The sequence below is a fragment of the Zingiber officinale genome, chromosome 4A (genome assembly GCF_018446385.1).
Source record: "Zingiber officinale cultivar Zhangliang chromosome 4A, Zo_v1.1, whole genome shotgun sequence".
Classification (NCBI taxonomy): domain Eukaryota; kingdom Viridiplantae; phylum Streptophyta; class Magnoliopsida; order Zingiberales; family Zingiberaceae; genus Zingiber; species Zingiber officinale.
Genome location: NC_055992.1, coordinates 87,914,657 through 87,936,143, shown reverse-complemented (window position 1 = coordinate 87,936,143; position 21,487 = coordinate 87,914,657). Strand labels below are relative to the sequence as shown.

At 43.3% G+C, this 21,487-nt stretch overlaps 1 protein-coding gene and 2 long non-coding RNA genes across 3 annotated transcripts; 1 reads left to right on the top strand and 2 right to left on the bottom strand.

Annotated features, from left to right (window-relative positions):
- The first annotated feature begins 2,763 nt into the window (after window positions 1-2,763).
- On the top strand, window positions 2,764-6,486 carry LOC121970100. Its single transcript, XR_006108842.1, has 2 exons — window positions 2,764-3,487; window positions 6,138-6,486. It is a non-coding gene; the product is annotated as an uncharacterized LOC121970100 (long non-coding RNA).
- Window positions 6,487-8,829: 2,343 nt separating this feature from the next.
- On the bottom strand, window positions 8,830-11,510 carry LOC121970099 (peroxidase 5-like). The gene is made up of 3 exons (XM_042520553.1): window positions 9,864-11,510; window positions 9,583-9,771; window positions 8,830-9,505 (listed from the first exon to the last, which is right to left on the bottom strand). The coding sequence occupies exons 1-3, from the start codon at window positions 10,083-10,085 to the stop codon at window positions 8,960-8,962; spliced, it is 957 nt and encodes a 318-aa protein (XP_042376487.1). The 5' UTR covers window positions 10,086-11,510; the 3' UTR covers window positions 8,830-8,959.
- Window positions 11,511-15,511: 4,001 nt separating this feature from the next.
- On the bottom strand, window positions 15,512-17,395 carry LOC121970098. Its single transcript, XR_006108841.1, has 3 exons — window positions 16,781-17,395; window positions 16,569-16,700; window positions 15,512-16,294 (listed from the first exon to the last, which is right to left on the bottom strand). It is a non-coding gene; the product is annotated as an uncharacterized LOC121970098 (long non-coding RNA).
- Between the last annotated feature and the right edge of the window lie 4,092 nt (window positions 17,396-21,487).

The window sequence follows — 21,487 nt, the reverse complement described above, 5'->3', positions numbered from 1 at the left end:
ACGTGATCCGGAGGTAAAGGAGGGGGCCAGGGCCTTAAACGCCTTGGAAGTCTGCCAAGCAAATTTCTCTATAGGTTCATCCTTACTGATCTAGAGGTAAAGGAGGGGGCTAGGGCCCTAAACACCTTGGAAGTATGCCGAGCAGATTGGCACACTTGGTCGGTCGGCCAGGCTCGTGCCCAAGCTAACTCTGTGACAGCTCGACCAAGTGTCGAGCTTCCGACGCTCACAAGTATGGATGGAGGAGAGGCCCAGCGGCGGGACACGATGCCGAGCAAGATGTAGCCTTGATGAGGCAGGAAGGTTCCTATTCGATGAAGCACTAGGGGGGACGATAGGTCGGCAGCCGTCGGCCAAACAGTCTTCCCGTTCGGTCGGGCAATAAGACAAAGAAGCAGTTGGCGAGATCTTCTTCGGGACAAGCGCCGCCGACAAGCAGCATGGTCGGCGGCTGGACCAGGCAGAGAATCGTACGGTGGAAGTTTTTACTGTCACGTCGGGGATATGTTCGTACTATTGAGGTATGGTGTCAGGCATGGTTTTCTGAGACAACCATTCCAGGTATGTTTTGGGACACGTGCATGCCTTGGGAAGCGTGCGCGCACCTCAGGGGAGCCCTATATAAGGACCCCCAGGTTTCGACGGAGGTATACATTCTCCATCATTGTAGCTACAGTCTTCATTTTTCCACTTCGTTTGCCTTGCTACCGGGAGCTGATGTGAGCGTCGGAGGGTCATCGCCAGGAACTCCTTCCCGGCCCGGTTTTATTCTTGCAGGTTCTCGCCAGCGATCCACGTCCTTCAGAGGTCATAGAGAGCCCCACGTCCCCAGTGTCTGTCGACTCAGCACTCGGACAGGATCACTTACTTTTGAGAAGATATACATAACAATATTTTGTGTTATCATCTATAAAAGTGATGAAGTATTTATTTCCACCACGTGTAGGTGTACCTTTAAGGTCGCACACGTCGGTGTGAATTAGCCCGAGTAGTTCATTGCTTCTTTCAATATGTTGAAAGGATGAACTTGTCATTTTAACTTCAACACAAATCTTACACTTGTGTTTTGGGCCAAGGTGGAATGCAGGTATTCTTTGCATATTTATTAATCTACGTAACACTTCGTAGTTAACATGTCCTAGTCTACCATGTCATAAACACAAAGACTCAAGCATACAATTGGAAGAGCTTTCATTTTTATTTATCTTGAGCCTAATGACCATTACATTGAGCTTGAATAGCTCATCAGATATATAGCCTCTTCCTACAAACATTCCATTCTTGGACAATACAACTCTATCCAACTTAAAAATAATGCGAAAGTTATGCTTGCTTAACAGTGATACGGACACTAGATTCTTCCGAATCTCCGAAACATATAGCACATTGTTCAGAGTCAAGTCCTTGCCTGAGGTCATCTTCAGCACCACCTTTCCTTGGCCTATGATGTCCGAGGCTGCTAAGTTCCCCATGAATAGCTTGTCTCCAGTGAATTCTTCAAAGTTGTGGAGCAGCTCCTTGTTGCAACACACATGTCTGGTGGCTCCAGTATTGATCCACCATTGCCGCGGGTTTTAACCGACTTGGTTCAGTTCTGCGACCACTGCGCAGAGGTCGTCCATTTCTGGTCCCTCATTCAGGTTAGCCTCCTGCTTCTTCTTCGGCTTCCTGCACTCCGAAGATTTGTGACCCACTTTGTCATATTTAAAGCGCTTCCCAGAGAACTTCTTGTTGAAGCCTCCTTTGGATCCCATCTTGGAAGACTTGGGGTTCTTCCATTTCAAGCTTTGATCATGCTCGACCACGTTGGCTTTCACAGTAGCTTGAAAGAACAACTTTCTCTCTGAACTCTTGTTGTCTTCTTCGATGCGAAGTCGAACAATGAGTTCCTCCACATTCATCTCATTCCTCTTGTGCTTCAGGTAGTTCTTAAAGTTCTTCCAGCCAGGGGACAACTTCTCAATGATAGCAGCCACCTAGAAGGTTTCACTCAGAATCATCCATTCTGTGTAGATCTCGTGCAAGATCACCTGAAGCTCCTAGACTTGGCTGATCACTGTCTTGGAGTCAACCATCTTGTTATCCAGGAATCGGCCCACGATGAACTTCTTGGTCCCTATATCCTCCATCTTATACTTCTTGTCCAGGGACTCCCACAGCTTCTTAGTCGTTCTCTTCATGCTATATATAGCGTATAGTGAGTCGGCAATGCAGTTGTGGATGTAGTTTCGGCAAAGGAACTCAGAATGAGTCCACACCTCCACTGCACTGATGGTTTACGCATCAGCATCCTCAGCACGCTTGGGAGGGTCCTTGGTCAAGAACTGAGCCAGATTGAGTATGGTCAGGTAGAAGAGCATCTTCTGCTGCCACCTCTTGAAGTTCAGTCCACAGAACTTCTCTAGTTTTTCGTCATAACTGATTGGCACAATTCCAATTAGGGCGGAGGGAGCCTGCACTTGTTGAGTCTGTTGCACCTCAATATTCTGTTCTGTGGTCATTTCTGTAAAATATCATACGAGATAACAATTAAATAATAAGGTTTAATAGGCTAATAGTCTTAATGGAAGTTTTAGGAATTTTTAAAAATTTTCTGGGGATTTTTCGGAACTCGTATGATGTACTTAGAGGGGATGCATTTATATGCTCGAGAAAAATCTGTTTGGAATATCTGGAGGTGGAAGTTGATTGAGGAACTAATTTAAGATTTAATTAATTAACCCTAAGTATATAATTAACAGTCTGCTTTAAATCCCTAATTCCCTTCCTTTTCTTTCCCAATTTTCCTTACCACCGCCGCTCAATCTCCCTTCTTTCGTTCCCTGCCCGATTCTCACCTCACAAGCGCCACCCTCTCCCCAAATCCACCGTCGGCCTCTTCTTCTTCCTTGAGCCACAGTCGTCGGTCTCCTTCACCTCTTCTTCTTACGCGATCTCACTCGATCGCCGATGGTGTCTCCGCTGCCTCGTCGCGCGCCAGCACTGATCGATTGCCGACGCCGCCGTGGAAGGAGGGAGTTGCTGACCTCTTCATCGCCAGTCTTCTCCCTTCTCTCTGTGGAGTCTTTCCCCTCTTTCCCGTGATTTACCCTCGCCCGATCGCCGGTTGCTCGTGAGCTCACCGTCGACGGAGGCCTTCGCCTCACCTGGCTACTGGACTGACCCGATTCAAGTCGCTTCTCCTTCTTCCTCAGCGCCGATTCACTGCTGTCTTCCTCCTACTGGTTGCGGACACCCGACGCCAAGCCATGTCCAGCTTCTTACTATCTGTGCAATGGTTTGCCAAGGAACAGAGATGGAGTTGGGAGATCGATTTGCCCTTTCACATGCTGACGGGACCTAGGGCAATAGCTACTATGCTATTGTTTTGTGCTGCATTCAACAGCTGATCATTGGTGAACCTGCTGCCCTGCTGCCACTGTGGAGCCATCTTTCCATTGGATTCGACAAGGGGGATCTCCACCCAGCTATTACAGAACAAATTGGGGTAACAAAACTAAACCTGAATAAATAGTGTGTTGTGTTTGGTTGTTAGTCTTGGATTGATTTGGAGATGTAGCTGATTTAGAGTCTGATAATAGGTTGATGATAGAGATTTTATTTCATGATATGTTTTGCTTTAGTTAACTAACAGATCGATTGATTTAGAGGAGTACATGATTGTATCAGCATCATTAGATTGGATTAGTGTGATGAGTAGTGGTGATGGGTTGTGATTCTGTCCGAGAGTCGAGTCGACGGTCGCTGGGAAGGTGGCGCTCACGTTGACTGGATGTGGACTGAAGGTGACGTGGATCTCCGGCGAGCTAAGCCTGCAACCACAAGTCGTTAGTGTCGAGCCGGGTAGGGGTTCCTCGACGATGGCCCTCTGACGCTCAAGTCAGTCATCGGCGACGAGAAAACGAAGTAGAGAAGAGAACAGCGTAACTGTAGCAACAATAATAGTGAGCATACCTCCGTCGAAGTCTGGGGGTCTTTATATAGGGTTCCCGGGGGGCGTGTGCACACTCCCCGAGGTATGCACGCTTCTCAAAGTATACTTGGAAAGGATGTGTCAGAAAAGCGTGTCTGACGCCATACCTTAACAGCACAAGCATATCCCTGACATGACAGTGGAAGCTTTCACTGTACGATTCTCTGTCTAACCATGCTGCCTGTCAGTGACACTTGTGCCTAGGAAGATATTCCCAACTACTCCCTTTGTCTGTTACTGGGTCGAGCGAGAGAGTGTCGAACTAGAGAGCCGCTCAATCGATCTTTGCCGACTTGATGGGCTGTCCTCCTTTAAGCCGAGCGGAAGAGCTATCCGGTTGACTGATCGCCTTCATGGCCGAGCGGGATAGCCGATCGGCCACCACTCACTGTAAAGGCCCGTTCGGCCAGTGCTTCACTGTGCTGGTCCTTCGCCCAACGAGGGGCCGCTCCCAAGTTGCTGACCCGGGATCTGGTGAGAGTCCGAGCGGGGTGTCCGCTCGGCGCTTGCTTTAATAATAGGATTTCCTGAGCGCCGGAAGCTCGGTACCTGGCCGATCTGTAATGTTGAACCGGCTACTTCTCATGCCGATCGGGTAAGTGACCAGTCGATCAGCCTAGCTTCCGGGGCGTTGACCTTCCATGTGGCGACGACCTCTCCCCGAACGAGCCCCCTTTCTTACCACCGGATCAGGTTGGATTCATGATGTGTTAATTATCAAGTGGATTGATTCATATTGGTAGGATAATCAATTATGCTAATGAGAGATAATGGTTTAATTGGATTGTTGCTTTATACTCTTGTTGGATAATTAAAGTATGTTAACAAGAAGAATTAACTAATTGAATTGGATTAATTCATAAGGAGATTTGATGTAAAAGAAATGTGGGACTATAAAGTATAGTTAAAGTACAGTTTCATAATCGGTTTTAGATTAGGTTTAGCTATTTGGTTTATAATAGAACTTAGGTATACTATGTATTCTATGTTATAGGATACTGGTTCGAGACAAGCGTCTCGGTATGAAATTGTTTAGCACGATTGATAAGTACACATGGCGGGTACTTCTTGCTTTATCTCTTTAGTATATTGATCTTAGTGCATGAGCTATAAATCCATATAACTATCGTGTTTATCTTGACTTCACTCTTATTTTTCCTGCGCTTGATACTTCCACTCAATCTTTGAGCTACTTGTTTCGATTTCTATACAGTCTCTCGTTGCTATCTATGATATTTAGCAGATATCAGATATTAGATACCAGACACTAGATATTAGATATTGGATAAAAGGACACCTGATACCATGCTTACTTGCTTGAATGTTGTTTATTTACATGTCTTACTGAGCATGCTGGCTTCATGTAGCATACATGTTTTCTGTTTATATATATGATGACTGCTGCATTGTACGCATCATATCACTGCATGCAGATAGGCAACCACGTCTTCCTTGTGGGAAAGTGAGCCGTCGAGCTGTGCCGCACACTCGGCCACTCATGAGTAGTGGTAGTTGGAGGAGATGTCGCTTGTCCTGTCGTGCCACACTCAGCCACTTATGGGTAGTGGTAGCTGGAGTTGCGAGCAGTAGGGACCCCCTTCGATTTATAGCTATATAGTTACTTAGCACCTGTCCATCCGGTCACTCGAGAGTAGTGGCGGCCTTTGGGTGGTACAGTTGTCATCGATTCGGCCTCTCGACCATACAAGGGTCGTGGTGTAGAGAGGTGGGCAGGGTGACCCTCCGTGCATACGTTGTTATTATATTTGTTTTGGCTGTTGCTGTTTTACAGATGTTGTTATTGCTTACTGCTGTTGTGCACATATGTTGTTATGCTTACTTATGTTGAGATATACTCTCATTGTAGATATTTAGACATTGGTTTATTTATTGAAAATTTGTATATATCTTGCTTATCACCTCTGTAGTTATGAGTAGTACTGTAGCAGATTAGCTACCACTTCTGACCTTCTATTATCTAGCCTAGGATATGGTTTCAGGTATGAGCATTTATTGTGATTTTATTTTAGTATCTGTTAATCCATTATGAGACTGTATACTGTTGGCTCACTCTTTATTTAAATGTTATGTTCATGCACTATCTTTCTTATACCCGCTGAGTTTCAATACTCACCACCCCACAAATTGGTTTTTCTTTTGTCAGGTAGCAGGTAGATGAATCAAGGTCCGACGTCACACTCGAGGACAGTTTCTTTTTAATCTTATTTCTGTTTGGTAGTAAAGTGATTTTGCGCATTTTTGTTTTCTAATAAGTCGATGTGGATTTTGGAGTCTAGTGTGGTGGTTGCAGATATTTTAGTTAGTGACTTTGTTGGTTTTACATTTGTGTGATTTTATGATTTTTCATTGTACTTTCAGTCGTGTGGGCTGTTATTATACTGCCTGATTGTGTGTTTACTTTCAACCGTGTAAGCTTATTAAACTGTGTGGTTATGCTTATATCCAGCCGTGTGGGATGTTGAAAATGTTATATGTTGTGTATGTATTTATTACTTCAGATTGTCACCGATACTGGGGAGATATTGTCGAAATTTTTTGGAATGGACTCATTTAGGGGCGTGACAATCTCAATAGAATGGAGTCTGTTTCAAGATTATTGGGCAATCTATTGCCGGAGATATTGGGGAATTAACTGAATTAAAATTATACAAAATCAATTCTAACTTATCTATTGAGATGACCTGAGCTGATAATCTCAGACTGCTAACGAGAGCTAGTTTCTGTTAGTTGTTGAGTACAGACAGAGCACCGAGATTGAGCAGCAAAGTCTGAGCAAGCGAAGCGGTCGGACAGGCGAAGGTACTGAGGCCCGTGATGGTCGCAGTTTCCTTGAAACAGATTCGCCCCACCTCCGGCTATGCTTCGAGGTTTCCTCGAGTCGTCTGTTTCCCATATTACAACGGCAAAACCACGAATGCAACCAAACATTGGTTGTTCGTGGTGAACTGAGAATGCACTTAAGTGTTATCACGAGTAGTTCAGTCGAGCGGATGCACGACTGAGAGAAGAATCGGGGAATGAAGGTGGAGGAATTCTCTTACTTTCTCTTTCGCTTCTCTTCCACTTCTCTCTTTGCTCAAGATCCAGCCTCCTTATATAGGAGCTCTCACCTTGCCTGCAATAAATGATCAAATTATGATTATTTAATGTTGGGTTTAATGTCGTCATTAATAGGTTTAATGTTTTCATTAATGTCAAGACGTTATAAAATCATTATTAATGAGTTTAATATCGCCATTAATACTAAGACGTTACGGAATCACCATTAATGAGTTTAATACCACCATTAATGTCTACAATTTACGGAATCATCATTAATTTCACATTAATGCTTCCGTTACACTCCTGAGCATATAGAAAAAAGAGATTCAAGAGGTAATATGTTGGTTTATTCTTTTGAGCAAATTTTACCTCGACCAGTCCGACATTCGACATGCGCAGGTCGTGCTCGCACATGAGTCATCCTTGGTTTAGTACAATCTGGGTTTTGGATTTGCACCCACCTCTGCGCACTCACGCGTGAGAGAGTTTCTCCCCATGCATATGTTTACAACATCAATGTATGTGTCATAACTTAAACCAACAATAAAGCCAAGAGACTTCTAATGTGTGACTAAATCCATGCACAATAAAGTCTCTTCGCCTCCACATCTTTATTCCATTCATATTTCCAACTGCCCCTTGGCATGACCATGTTCCTCTTCACAACATCGGACATAATCTAGTCGTGCCCCATGGCACGACCATGTCCGGTCCTCAATCTAGCTGGGCACTATACTGTCCGGCCATGCCTCCCAAGCACAACCATGGAGCGACAACAGAGACTCGAAAGTTATGGAACTTCCAACCATTTTGGTCTGTTCCAAGGGCTATACAAAGCCCAAGAAGACTCCTATATTGGGGGGAGGAGAGTTTTCCCCGTCACAAGAATCCTAAGAGTGTCATCCAAGGAGTTTGTCGAAGTTTCCATTCACCTTTGGAGCTTATAGATCGTTCCGAAGACACCGACACCCATCTCGGCTAAGCTTCCTCTTCTCCCCTCTCTTTGTTTTGAGTTATATGATACTTAATTCAATGCCTTTCGGTTGTAATTTTCTCTCCATGGAGTAGTTCTCTAGATTTTAGGACAATGTAATAGCCCGATGAATAGTTGATATGTTTTTTTATAGGTCTATTTACCTTTCTCTATTGCATGTTATGTTTGTTTCATGATCCGACTATATTACACATACATAATTGTGACATAATTGTGCACTTTCGTATCTCACGAAACATGGGGAAGGACCGAAAGTTGAATCTAAATCTTCGACCCATAAAGAATCGAGACATGAGGGGTTGGTCACAAAAGTTGTCCAAAACCTCATGAGGACACCATTAGCTATTAGCTATCACAAAGCTTAATGAGTTTTGGGATGACACTAGAGGACCGTGAAACATCGTGACAGGAGTCTCCCTAAGAAAGCGGTTTCTTTAGTAAGGTCCTCTTAAAAGTATATGTCGAGTTTAGGTAGACACGCTAATATAATTCTAAAAGTTTATATCGGTGTCTCAGGATAGACCATCTGTATGTGAACATATATTAAGGTAGGAAAGTAAATACAACTTAGAGTGTTAATAATCATTGTAGCGAAATTGAAATCATAAAATCGTTTTCCAAATTCGGATTTCTTCCTAGTTTTCTTGTGCGTGCTCAACTCATTTTCTTTCTCTCTCAAACTCTTATCTTTTTATTATTTGACGAGAGTGGTACACTTATGATTTTGTCTATTATAGGTAACTGTTACAATATATGGCAACCTGTGAAAATAATATTTCTTTAATTTCGAGAAAAAAAAAAACAACAACAATCATTTGACGTTCTTAAATCACGAGATAAAACGACACAATATTACAATTTGAGAGACGACGACGTAACCAGAGAACCGATCACATACGCAAATCAATGTATTACAGCACATTAATTGCTCAGTTGGCGACTCGGCAGTTGGCCCGAACCTCACCGTCGTAGCCAGCGAGGACGCCGATGGCGCCCATCTTCACGATGGCGGCGGCGAACTTACTCTGGAAGCCCCAGTAGTCGCCGGCGAGGCTCTTCACCTGCGCCGCCGTGCCTTGCGTGGACAGCAGCGCGTGGTCGGAGGTGAACAGCGCGCGGTCGCCGAGCACGAGTTGGTAGTAGCCGTTGTCAAACTTGTGCGGCGACTGCGGGTCCATCGGTGCGGTATTGTTGCTCCCCCGCGGGCACTGCTTCCTCAGCTCCGACGCGTACTCCACCTCCAGCGCCGGGGCTGCCGAGTACAGCCGCTCGGAGAAGGCGTCGCAGTGCGCAATGCCCACGGTGTGGGCCCCCGACAGGACGATCATGTCGGCCTGACTCAACCCTTTGGAGACGAACAAGTGGGTGAGCGCGGCGAGCTCAGAGTCCGGCGAAGGGAGGATGTCAGCGTCGGTGGCAACGGAGATCTTCCCGTCCCTTCTCCCCGACGGCACCTCGTACTGAATTCCTCCGTACTGTCCAATTAAGAATCTTAATCAACGATCGATCAATTGCCGAACAAGATCGAACAGAGTCAACACAAGACCGTTACATGAACGACGGCGTCTCTGGCGGCGAAGGCGAGGAGATCGGCGCAGGAGACAACTCCCCTGCAGGCGGCTTCCAGCTTCTCCTTCACGGCGTCGATAATGTCGAATCCTTCGAGCGTGAGGTTGATCTCCGCGTCCTTCTCGGCTTTGCTACTGTTGGTGGAATCTAGCAAAATCGAACCATCGCAACCCTGATCGATTCAAACACTTGGATTCGTCAGCAATATTACAATTTGACGAGAGGAGGAGGAGGAGGAGGAGACGGAGAAGTGCGATCGATCACCCTGACGAAGCAATCATGGAAGTGCATTCTGAGCAGGTCGGCGCCGACGCCTTCGTCGTCTCCGAGGGCCTTCTCGATCTCCTCTTTGACAATGGCCTCGGCGTGAGGGCAGCTTTGAGAGTAGAATCCGACCTTGAGCTGAGCCTCTACTCTCGTCACGCCACCAATCCACAAGGCCATGGAGAAGAAGGCCACCAACATCTCTCCTCTTCCCAACTCCATTTCCGATCACCGATCTCTATATATCCTCTGGATATTTTTCTTTATATAGGAAGGCAAGCGAAGGAAAGGAGATCTTTATAGTATTCCTAAAGAACCTTTATTGGATTTTAAGTAGCTCTAAAAGCATTATATATATATATATATTAGTTGGAATTATATGTTGAGTGCATTATAAATGAAAGCAATAGTGCAGTGAGATGGTCCACTGGACCGGCGAGATATCTGGTGGGAAGTTGACATATTAATTTATTTGGTGAAGGGTCTAAAAAATCAAAAAGAAGTTTTTTTTAGCGTCATAAATGTTCAGACAAGGACCTTTCTTGTAAGTTTAGCAACTAAACCTACATTAAGGGTTAGGGCTCTAAAGAAGCTCAGCTGAATAAGTTTTAGAGTATTTAAGTTTGTATAATAAGTTAACCAAGCTAAGTCTACTCGAATCTAAAGTGAATCATGTCATTGAAACGATTGTTTAATCTTAGCTTAATTTTTTTTTTATGAACTTAAGCTTAGTTCGAACTTAATTTAAATTTGGTTCTTCGTGTTATCGAGTTCACAATTCAAATTTATTTAATTGTTTGAAACTTCTATTTATTTAATTGATCATTGAGCTGGACAACTCAAACTTATTTATTCATTTTAATTTTTTTTATTTAGCATGTTGATAAAAATTTTATTAATGAGCACAGCTCGTGAATGATGTTCACGTACATTGTTCATAAATATTAAAGGAGCTGAACACATATGTATTTAAACTTATTTATTTATTTTAAAGAGTTATTCAAACTTGTTTATTTAATTGATCTTGTGTGTATTGAATGAACATAAATAAATTCTTACCAAGCCTAACACCAAACTTGTTCATGAATGTTCGGTTCATTTACAACCCTATTAAGGATGAAATAATGAGTCTTCTAACAATTATGGGGAATGAAGTGAAATTTTTGACAAACTTTGGAAACAAGGAGAATTTCCTCATGCATTTAGGGTTTATCTTACCCAAAGTGAGATGACATAATTAGGATGGCCACAATCGAGTACTTCTTGGGTGATGGCGACCAAGCAATCCTCGTGTTCCTTGTACAAGTAAAAATGAATCGTCGCAAGAAGTGGAGAGGAAGTTGTGCGGAGGAAGACGCTCGACAACGACTATAACCTGCGCAACGGTCGGATCCCAATCGATTGAATGACTCTCAATCAATTGAGGAGACTTTGAATCGATTGACTGATCGATTCAAGGCGCCTCTGACAGTGGCGTAGTCACGATTTTAGACCAAAAGGGGCGATTTTTAAAATTTAAATATTAGTATAGATCAATTTTCACTCTCTAATAGTTTAAATTTTGAATTCAATAAGTTAAACATGAACTCAAATTTAAAAATTTTTTAGTTTAGCCCTTGATTTAGTTAAAACTATTGGATCAAAAAGAATTTAGATATCTCCATAATGACATGATATTGTCCACTTTGGGCATAAGCCCTCATGGCTTTACTCTTGGGCTCACCCCAAAAGGTCTCATTCCAATGGAGATATCATGCATCCTTTTAAACCCATGATCTTTCTCATGTATTTTCAATGTGGGACTATATTTGCAACCTTGTAATCCCAACAACCCCCCCCCCCTCCTCAAACAAAGGACCACTAGCTCCTTAACGTCCGATCCTCAACCCACTAGGACTTCCTGCCCCTTAGTCCACCCGACCTACTAGGACTTCCTTGCCTAGTACAACTAGGACTTCATGCCTAGTATCTGGTTCTCTTGATCCGGACATGGGAGCCCCCACTTCTTCGTTCGAGGTCAACATTCCACCCACATGGTTGCTCTTGTGCACAATCGGCGGTTAATCCTTCTTGCAGTTCGAGCTTTGATACCAATTGTTGAATCGAAAAGAATTTAGATATCTCCACAGTGACATGATATTGTCCACTTTGGGCCTAGACCCTCATGGCTTTGCTCTTGGGCTCACCCCAAAAGGCCTCATTCCAATGGAGATATCATGCATCCTTTTAAACCCATGATCTTTCTCATGTGTTTTCAATGTGGGACTATATTTGCAACCTTGCAACCCCAACAAAAACAATGATATGTCAATCCTCAGACCTCAACTACGACTCAAAGTCAAAGAATCAATTAGGTGGAAAAGACAGAGGAGAAGAATGTAATAGAGGGGAAGATAACATATTTGAAGTAGGTATATCTCATATTTTCTTAAAATACCTCGACATTCATATTTCACCTAATTTATCGTTAGAATAATATTTTAAACACATAATTACTTAATTTAATGACTATCTTTTTTCCAACCATTCAAAAATAATAATAAAATTGATAGTAAACAAATAACATACTTGACTAGCAAATGAATATGAAAATTTGACACTATATATTTTTTTTAGCACTTAAATTTGTAACGAAAAAGATCAAACAAGAAAATTTTACCATAATCAAAACGTATTTGCTGTGGAGAATTGGTGTAGCGACGATGACAAAACTCGTAGCAAACAATGGCAACGCTAGCAATAATATCTTGTGGTGACAATAATGTGGGTGGTAGTGGCAGAGGGGAAAACACAAGGAAAAAAAACACGATATTGAAGACAAATAAAAAAAATAGGAGAGAGAGGCAAAAAAGAAATCAAGGGAGAGAAAAAAAAATAAAACATGGTTAGTTTTTCATTAGATTTTTTTAGTATAAAAGTCCATAGAATTTTAAAATTTATAATTAAGTCTTTTTATTTTTTTCCCAATGTACAATTTTTTTTCTCAAATTTCAGGGGGTGTGGTCGCACCTCCAAAGCTCCACCTAGCTATGACCCTAGCCTCTGTGCTCTCTGGAAAACTCATGAATCGATCGACCGATCGATTCAACCACTATCGTGAGATTTCTAGCTCCCCAATCGATCGGCCGATCGATTGAAGGTGCCCAATCGATTGGCTGATCGATTGGGAAAGCTTCTGTGCACGCGATAATTTCTCCAAATCGATCGTCCAATCGATTGAGCCACTGCTTGTCGTAACACAGTCCCAATCGATCGGCTGATCGATTGAATCCCTGTTCAATCGATCGGTTGATTGATCTCCCCTTGATTTGCTTAAACCAAGTCTAGGGTCCCCAAATCCAATATTTGGTCAACCGTGACCTGTTGGAACCTCATGTCTAGCATCCGGACAACCTTTGTCACGCCCCAGGTAGTCCCTGCTAGAAGAAATTTTGGCAGCATCTCCACTGTACGGGTGACAATCTGAGACTTTACTACAAGCCCTCAGGGCCACACAAACCTCGGCCAACACGGCCGGAACAATAATAATAAAATAAACAAACCATCCATGCAGTTTATAATAAACTCAGCCTCTGGCTGACATAACCACGCAGTTTATTTAAAATAACATACTCCACTACTACGACGGAAAACGCATAACACAACAGAGAAACCATCGTAGTGGAAAAATAAGTAGTAGACCAAAACTCGACAAAAATCCTCGAGTACAATCACAAGTTTATAAATTGTAACAAGTAAACCAAAATGCCAAAATAAGTGAACCCGTCGCGACAAGTGGTGGGGGACTAGCGACTGGAACTTCCTGACAGCATCAACCTGAAATGGTAATATCAATGGGGTGAGTCAACTCCTTACCGGATACCAAGTTGACATGCATAGTAAGAAAATAATCAATAGTAATAAATATATGTACAGTCTCCTGAAGTAATGAATAATGCAAAACTGAAAGAAAAGGGAGAAGCTGTACTCACCAGGACCTCCTATATCAGGATAATAAAGTCGTCAGACCGAAAATAACATGTCCCTATATGCATGTCAATCATATGCATCCATCCAATATGTAACAAACAAAGTGCAGCAAACATAAACAATAAATGCAATCATGCATATGATGCAATATGACATGGTCACCCCTGACGCCAGTCAGCCAGCTCACACACGATGATGAGACCGAGTGGGTAGGGCTATGACAATTGTGCACTCTGCCGTCACTGCTCCTGATGAGTGACCGAGTGGATATGATGTTGTTAGAGTACACCTATCCTCCTACCCCAAATCATAAGTGGGGGAGCTCAATACTCTCATCTCCCTGAGACAGTCCAGAGGAGGGATCCCTGACGTGCTACCACACTACGTCACGCTACCCATGAGTAGACCAGCGGAGCACCGACAGAGCAAACTGCCACACACCCTGCCTGATATACTACTAACTCATGAGTGGTTGTATGTACAGATCCATGTAACTGGTGATAGGCTCAACAATAATGGGGCTACCAATCGCTCAACATGCAATCATGCAAGATGATGCATGACACTAGGTATGAAAATCTTGACCATATCTACCTCCATACAACATGTACCAAAATAAATGGATCAAATACGAAGATCTTGGTACACATGTCAGATATGGTAAATGTCTAGTCCGGTGTATCGTAAGGCATGGTATGTCACTACCTCTATGGGCATATATAATCAAGAATGTATGAATGCAAAACAAGTAAGTAAAAATAAGCATGCAACAAGTAACTAGCAGGGGTGTAGCTAGGTGGAGCTTTGGGGGTGCGACCGCACCCCCTGAAATTTGAGAAAAAAAATTGTACATTGGGAAAAAAATAAAAAGACTTAATTATAAATTTTAAAATTCTATGGATTTTTATATTTAAAAAATCTAATGAAAAACTAACCATATTTTAATTTTTTCCTCTCTCCTGATTTCTTTTTCGCCTCTCTCTCCCATTTTTTTTTATTTGTCTTCAATATCGTGTTTTTATTTTTTCCTTGTGTTTTCCCCTCTGTCACTACCGCCCACATTATTGTCACCACACGATATTGTTTGCTACGAGTTTCGTCATCATCGCTACACCAATTCTCCACAGCAAATACATTTTGATTATGGTAAAATTTTCTTGTTTGATCTTTTTCGTTACAAATTTAAGTGCTAAAAAAAATATATAGTGTCAAATTTTCATATTCATATTTTTATTTGCTAGTCAAGTATGTTATTTGTTTACTATCAATTTTATTATTATTTTTGAATGGTTGGAAAAAAGATAGTCATTAAATTAAGTAATTATGTGTTTAAAATATTATTCTAACGATAAATTAGGTGAAATATGAATGTCGAGGTATTTTAAGAAAATATGAGATATACCTACTTCAAATAGGTCATCTTCCCCTCTATTACATCCTTCTCCTCTGTCTTTTCCATCCAAATGATTCTTTGACTTTGAGTCATAAATGAGGTCTGAGGATTGACAGATCATTGTTTTTGTTGGGGTTGTAAGGTTACAAACATAGTCCCATATTGAAAACACATAAGAAAGATCATGGGTTTAAAAGGATGCATGATATCTCCATTGGAATGAGGCCTTTTGGGGTGAGCCCAAGAGCAAAGCCATAAGGGCCTAGGCCCAAAGTGAACAACTGTCAGAAGGACTAACCGCCAACTGTGCACAAGAGCCATGGTCTAATCGAACCATGTGGGTGGAATGTTGACCTTGAACGAAGAAGTGGGGGCTCCCATGTCCGGATCAAGAGAATCAGACACTAGGCAGGAAGTCCTAGTTGTGACTAGGCAAGGAAATCCTAGTAGGTCGGGTGAACCGAGGGGCAGGAAGTCCTAGTGGGTTGAGGATCGGACGTTAAGGAGCCAGTGGTCCTTTATTTGAGGGGGGATTGTTGGGGTTAGATGCAAACATAGTCCCACATTGAAAACACATGAGAAAGATCATGGGTTTAAAAGAATACATGATATCTCCATTGGAATGAGGTCTTTTGGGGTGAGCCCAAGAGTAAAGTCATGAGGGTCTAGGCTCAAAGTAGACAATATCATGTCATTGTGGAGATATCTAAATTCTTTTCGATCGAACAGTTTTAACCAAAATCAAGGGCTAAACTAAAAAAATTTTAAATTTGAGTTCATGTTTAACTTATTGAATTCAAAATTTAAACTATTAGAAAGTGAAAATTGATCTATACTAATATTTAGAATTTTAAAAATCACCCCTTCTGGTCTAAAATCCTGGCTACGCCATTGGTAACTACTAGTGATATACCAATGCAGATATGAACATAATCATTACTACTTATTAAAAACTACTAGTATGCATATCAAATGACAATATCTAAAAGATAAGTCAAGGTACCCGCCTCAAAAAGAAGATTCAATCAAGCCAAATCTGACGTCGAGACGCTCGTCTCGAATTAGAGTCCTGCATCGATCAATATATATATTTTTATTTAGATAAAAATTCAAAAGAGCTAAATAGCTAGATAAAATCCCCAAAACTAATTTAGGAAAAAACCCTAATCAACATAACCATTTGCCTACCTAAATTGAATCCAACGGTTAACTAGGGTTAATTGCCTTAACCCTAATCATTCCATTAGATTAATTCTAAACCTAATCAATCTACACATGATCAACTAATTACAACTTTCAATTCAAACCATGATCGACATCAAAGATCAATCAGCTATCCTTACCTCACTTCACAGCCACTGTTGACTCACTGCTAAAACACTTTTGCTATCAAAACCTATGGCCAGAGCATAGCAAAGTTGCCAAATCCGGATGCTCCGCTGTTGATTCACCGCCGGAGAAGCTTGCTGCCGAAACTAGAGGATCTCTAATAATCAGTATTGACCGAAGCTATAATTACCAGACAAACATGAAATCTGATACGAACCATATATACCTAATTCTATGCCGACCGCCCCTTCCACACTAAGGATCGGCAGTCGATCTCTGCCGACGATGTCTCCGATCTGGCCGCCGGCAGAATCCACAGCCTACTGTCATCGCCAGATCAAAGATGGCGGCTTGGATCAGGAAGAGGGCCTCGGCTGCTAGCTCCTATCCGAAACCAAACCCGTGCAGAGGTGGCGGTGGACCAAGGCTAGGGCACGGGAGGACACCGGTGGTGGATCGAGCTAGGGCTCGGGGTGGTTGTTGTGCTGCCAAATCGCAGCAAGGGGGGTGATCTGTCGAGGATGACCGTGAGCGATCGGCGGCTGGCGACCGGTGTCGGTCGTTGCAACCGGGGTAACACGAGGGGAAGGTAAAGTTGGTGATGCTCTGCTGGAAGAGAGGAAGAGGCGGGGAAGCAGAAGCATGGTCGGTGTCGCAAGAGGATGAGGGAGGAAGGATTCAGCGTCCAGGGATGGCTAGGGCAGAGAGAAGGTGGCGCCCGGGCAACAAGGGTTGCGATCGGGAAGAAGATCCGTGGAGAAGATGTGAGGGGAAGAAGAAGAGATCAGGAAACGAAGAGGAGAAGAGAAACAGGAGGAGTCGGGCACGGGTTTGGCGATGGGAGAAGGAAAAGAAAAGGAAAAAAGAAAAAAGGAAAAGAAAGATAAAACTTTTCCTCGTTCAAGTGGGGTAGCCTAAACAGACTTTCTCGTGATCCGATATTTATCCCCATAACCTACACCTTACGGTCTCTGAAAAATTTCCAAAAAATTTCTAAATATTTCTAAAAATTTAAAAAAAATCCGTTAAGATTATTTCTCTATTTAACCTTATTATTTAATTTAATTTTTTTGCTATATTTTACATTCTCCCCCACTAATAAAAATTTGGTCCTCAAATTTCGTTATTTACCATCAGCAAGTACTAGCAATAAATAGATAGTATAATTGCTGAACGGAAATTAACCCACATACCTCAAGTGAAAAGATGGGGGTTATCGAGCTCGGATCGTATCCTCGAGCTCTCAAGTAACCTCTTCATTGGAATGATGTTGTCATCCGACTTTAACCAACCGGATCGTCTTGTTCCGCAACTGACGCTCTTTCTGGTCCAGTATTCGTACCAGAACCTCCTCGTAGGTAACATCAGGCTGAATGAGAACTAGTATATCTGACAGAATATGTGTTGGGTCGGCTATGTATCTTCTCAGCATAGATACATGGAATACATCATGTACGTCTACTAGAGCCGGTGGTAGTGTCAGATGGTAAGCTACCGCTCCAATCCTCTCCAAGATCTGGAAAGGCCCAATGTATCGCGGAGCTAGCTTACCTCGGAGGACAAATCTTTTCACCCCTTTCGTGGGTGAAACTCTCAGGAATACATGGTCGCCAGTAGATAACTCCAGGGGGCTGCGTCTCCGATCAGCATAACTCTTTTGGCGGTCCTGCGCCTCGGACATCCTCCGTCTAATAGTACGGACCAACTCTGCCTCCTGCTGAACTCTATGAGGTCCTTGCAGCTGAGCTTCCCCAACCTCCTCCCAGAAGGTGGGTGTCTGACAAGGTCTACCATACAACACTTCAAACAGTGCCATCTGGATAGCTGAGTGATAGCTGTTGTTGTAGGCGAACTCAACTAATGGTAGGTGATCCTCCTAGCTGCCTCCAAAATTCATAACGCAAGACCTCAGCAAGTCCTCTAATGTCTGGATGGTCCGCTCTGACTGTTTATCCGTCTGCGGATGGAAGGTTGTACTGAATCGGAGTCGTGTGCCCAAGGCCTGTTGCAGACTCTGTCAAAACTGGGGCATGAACCATCGGTCTCTATCCGATATAATACTCAATGGCACACTATGCAATTTGATTATCTCTCAACAATATAGCTCTGCCAATCGATCCAAAGAATCAGTCTTCTGAATCGCTAAGAAGTGCGCGGATTTGGTTAATCGGTTAACGACTACCCAAATCGCATCACGACCTCGTCGTATCCTAGGCAATCCCACCACAAAATCCATGGTGATATGCTCTCATTTCCACTCAGAAATAGGAATCCTCTGTAATAATCTGGCAGGTCTCTGGTGCTCAGCTTTCACCTGCTGACAGACAAGACATCTAGTTACAAATTCCACTATGTCTTTCTTCATGTCATTCCACCAATAGGAACGCCTCAAATCTCCATACATGCGTGTTCCACCTGGGTGGATCGCAAATTGAGAGTGATGAGCCTCCTGAAGTAGCTCCTCCCTGACCGGGTGAGATGGAGGTACGCATAATCGGCCTCGAAAATATATAATACTCGCGTCATCTCGGGTGAACTCTATCTGCTGCCCGGAAACTATCTGGCTGCCAATGGACTATAAGTGTTGATCACCGGGCTGGGCCTCTCGGATCCTCGTCCTGATCGACGACTGAGAAACCATAGTAACCAGAATACCATGCTCTGTCTGTCCCTGCTCCTTAAGTCCCAACTCGGAGAAACCTTGAATCAAGTCTGTGACCACAACTTGGTGGCAAGCTAAAGTCCCTCTGGACTTCCGGCTAAGTGCATCATCAACCACATCAGCTTTCCCTGGGTGGTAGCTAATGGTACAATCATAATCCTTCAGGAACTTCATCCATCTCCTCTGTCGGAGATTGAGTTCCTTCTTAATGAACAAATATTTGAGACTCTTATGGTCAATGAGAATCTCAAAAGTAATATCGTACAGATGATGCCGCCAAATCTTCAAAGCAAAGATGATGGCGGCTAGCTCCAGATCATGTACAGGGTAGTTTTTCTCATGCTCCTTCAACTGACGAGAAGCATAGGAGACTACCCTACCGTGCTGCATCATAACAGTGCCCAAACCCTGAAGAGATGCGTCGATGTAAAGTACGAACCCGTCCTCTCCAGAGGGTAAAACCAGAACTGGTGCTGTTACTAGTCTTCTCTTCAGCTCCTGAAAAAAAGTCTCGCAAGCCTTGGATCACATGAACTTCATGTGTTTCCTGCTCAGACGTGTCAGCAGCATAGCGATATTCGAGAAACCCTTGACGAACCGTCTGTAATATCTAGCTAGTCCCAGGAAACTGCAGATTTCCTGAACCGATTTCGGCTGCTCCCAGCTGGTGACAGCCTCGATCTTCTAAGGGTCTACAAAAATACCTTGGCTAGACACCACATGCCCCAAAAAACCAACTGAGGGTAATCAAAAAGTACACTTGCTGAACTTCGTGTATAAATGATGTCGTTGAAGAGTCTCCAAGACTATGCAAAGATGTTGTGCATGCTCCTCCTCGGAACGCGAGTAGATCAAAATGTCATCGATAAAAATGACAACGAATTGATCTAAATACTCCAGAAAGATGTGGTTCATCAAATCCATAAACACCGCTGGATCATTGATAAACCTAAATGGCATTACCAAAAATTTATAATGTCCGTATCTGGTACAGAATGTTGTTTTCTGAATATCGGATTCCTTAATTCTCAGCTGATGATATCCGGATCGCATATCAATATTAGAATATATTGATGTACCTCTGAGCTGATTAAATAAATCCTCGATTTGTGGTAAGGAGTACTTATTCCTGACGGTCACTGCATTCAGCTACTGTAATCGATACACAACCTTAGAGTACCATCCTTTTCTTGACAAACGACACCGGAGAACCCCATCGAGAAACACTAGGGCGAATAAATCTCATGTCCAATAACTCCTGGAGTTGGGCCTTTAGCTCGTCCAACTCTTTCGGTGCCATATGGTATGGAGTTTTCGATGTCGGCGCGGTTCCCGGAATTAGTTCAATAGCAAACTCTACTTGCCTTCGGGGAGGCAAGCCTGGTAACTCATCTGGAAATAAATTTAGATACTCTCGGACCACTGGAACATCTAATAGCTGAGTACTCCCGCTGTCGTTAGTATTAATCAAAGACAAAAGAAATCCATGACAACCATGTGATAGTAGCTTCTGAGCCCGAATCATAGAATGATTGATATGCCATCGTCCCTGATGCTAGTGAAATCCCACGAGAGTTGGTTCGGAGGTCGGAATGTGACCACCCTCGTCTGGCAATCAACTGTGGCATGATATGCAAACAGCCAATCCATGCCCAGGATAATGTTGAACTTGACCATTTCTAGTACTAATAATTCAATCATGAGTATCATATTGCTAAAGTCTAACGGGCAACCTCTGACCTCCTGAGTAACGTCCAATGTATCACCGGATGGTAGGGAGGCGGTCAGTCGATGCGGTCTAAGGGTAGGTAGTCTACCTATGTCCCTCATAAAGGGACGGAAAATAAAGGAATGCGAGCTACCAGTATCTATCAGTATATCAGCGAATAATACATAAAGTAAAACCATACCGCGAAAAACGGATCTGTCGGTCCATTGTGCATCCTCTCTGGTAATCGCGTGAATACGTCCAGTCTCTGGCGGTGGTGGAGGTGGTAGTGCTACCAAAGGCTGCTGCGCCTGAGTCTGAGCCTGCCACTGTGACGGTGCCGGATATTGAGCCAGAGATGGATATGTGGGTTACGACCGATACTGGACCGGCGGCTGGGGTTGTGACTGGTACTGAACCAGTGGTTGGGGCTGCAGCTGATACTGCACTAGTGGTTGAGGCTACAACTAATACTGCCCCTGAGTCAGACACTGTGGTCCCGGAATAGAGCTCTGGAATATCATAAGGGCACTGGAGTGCTCCTGTCCATACATGTCATATGT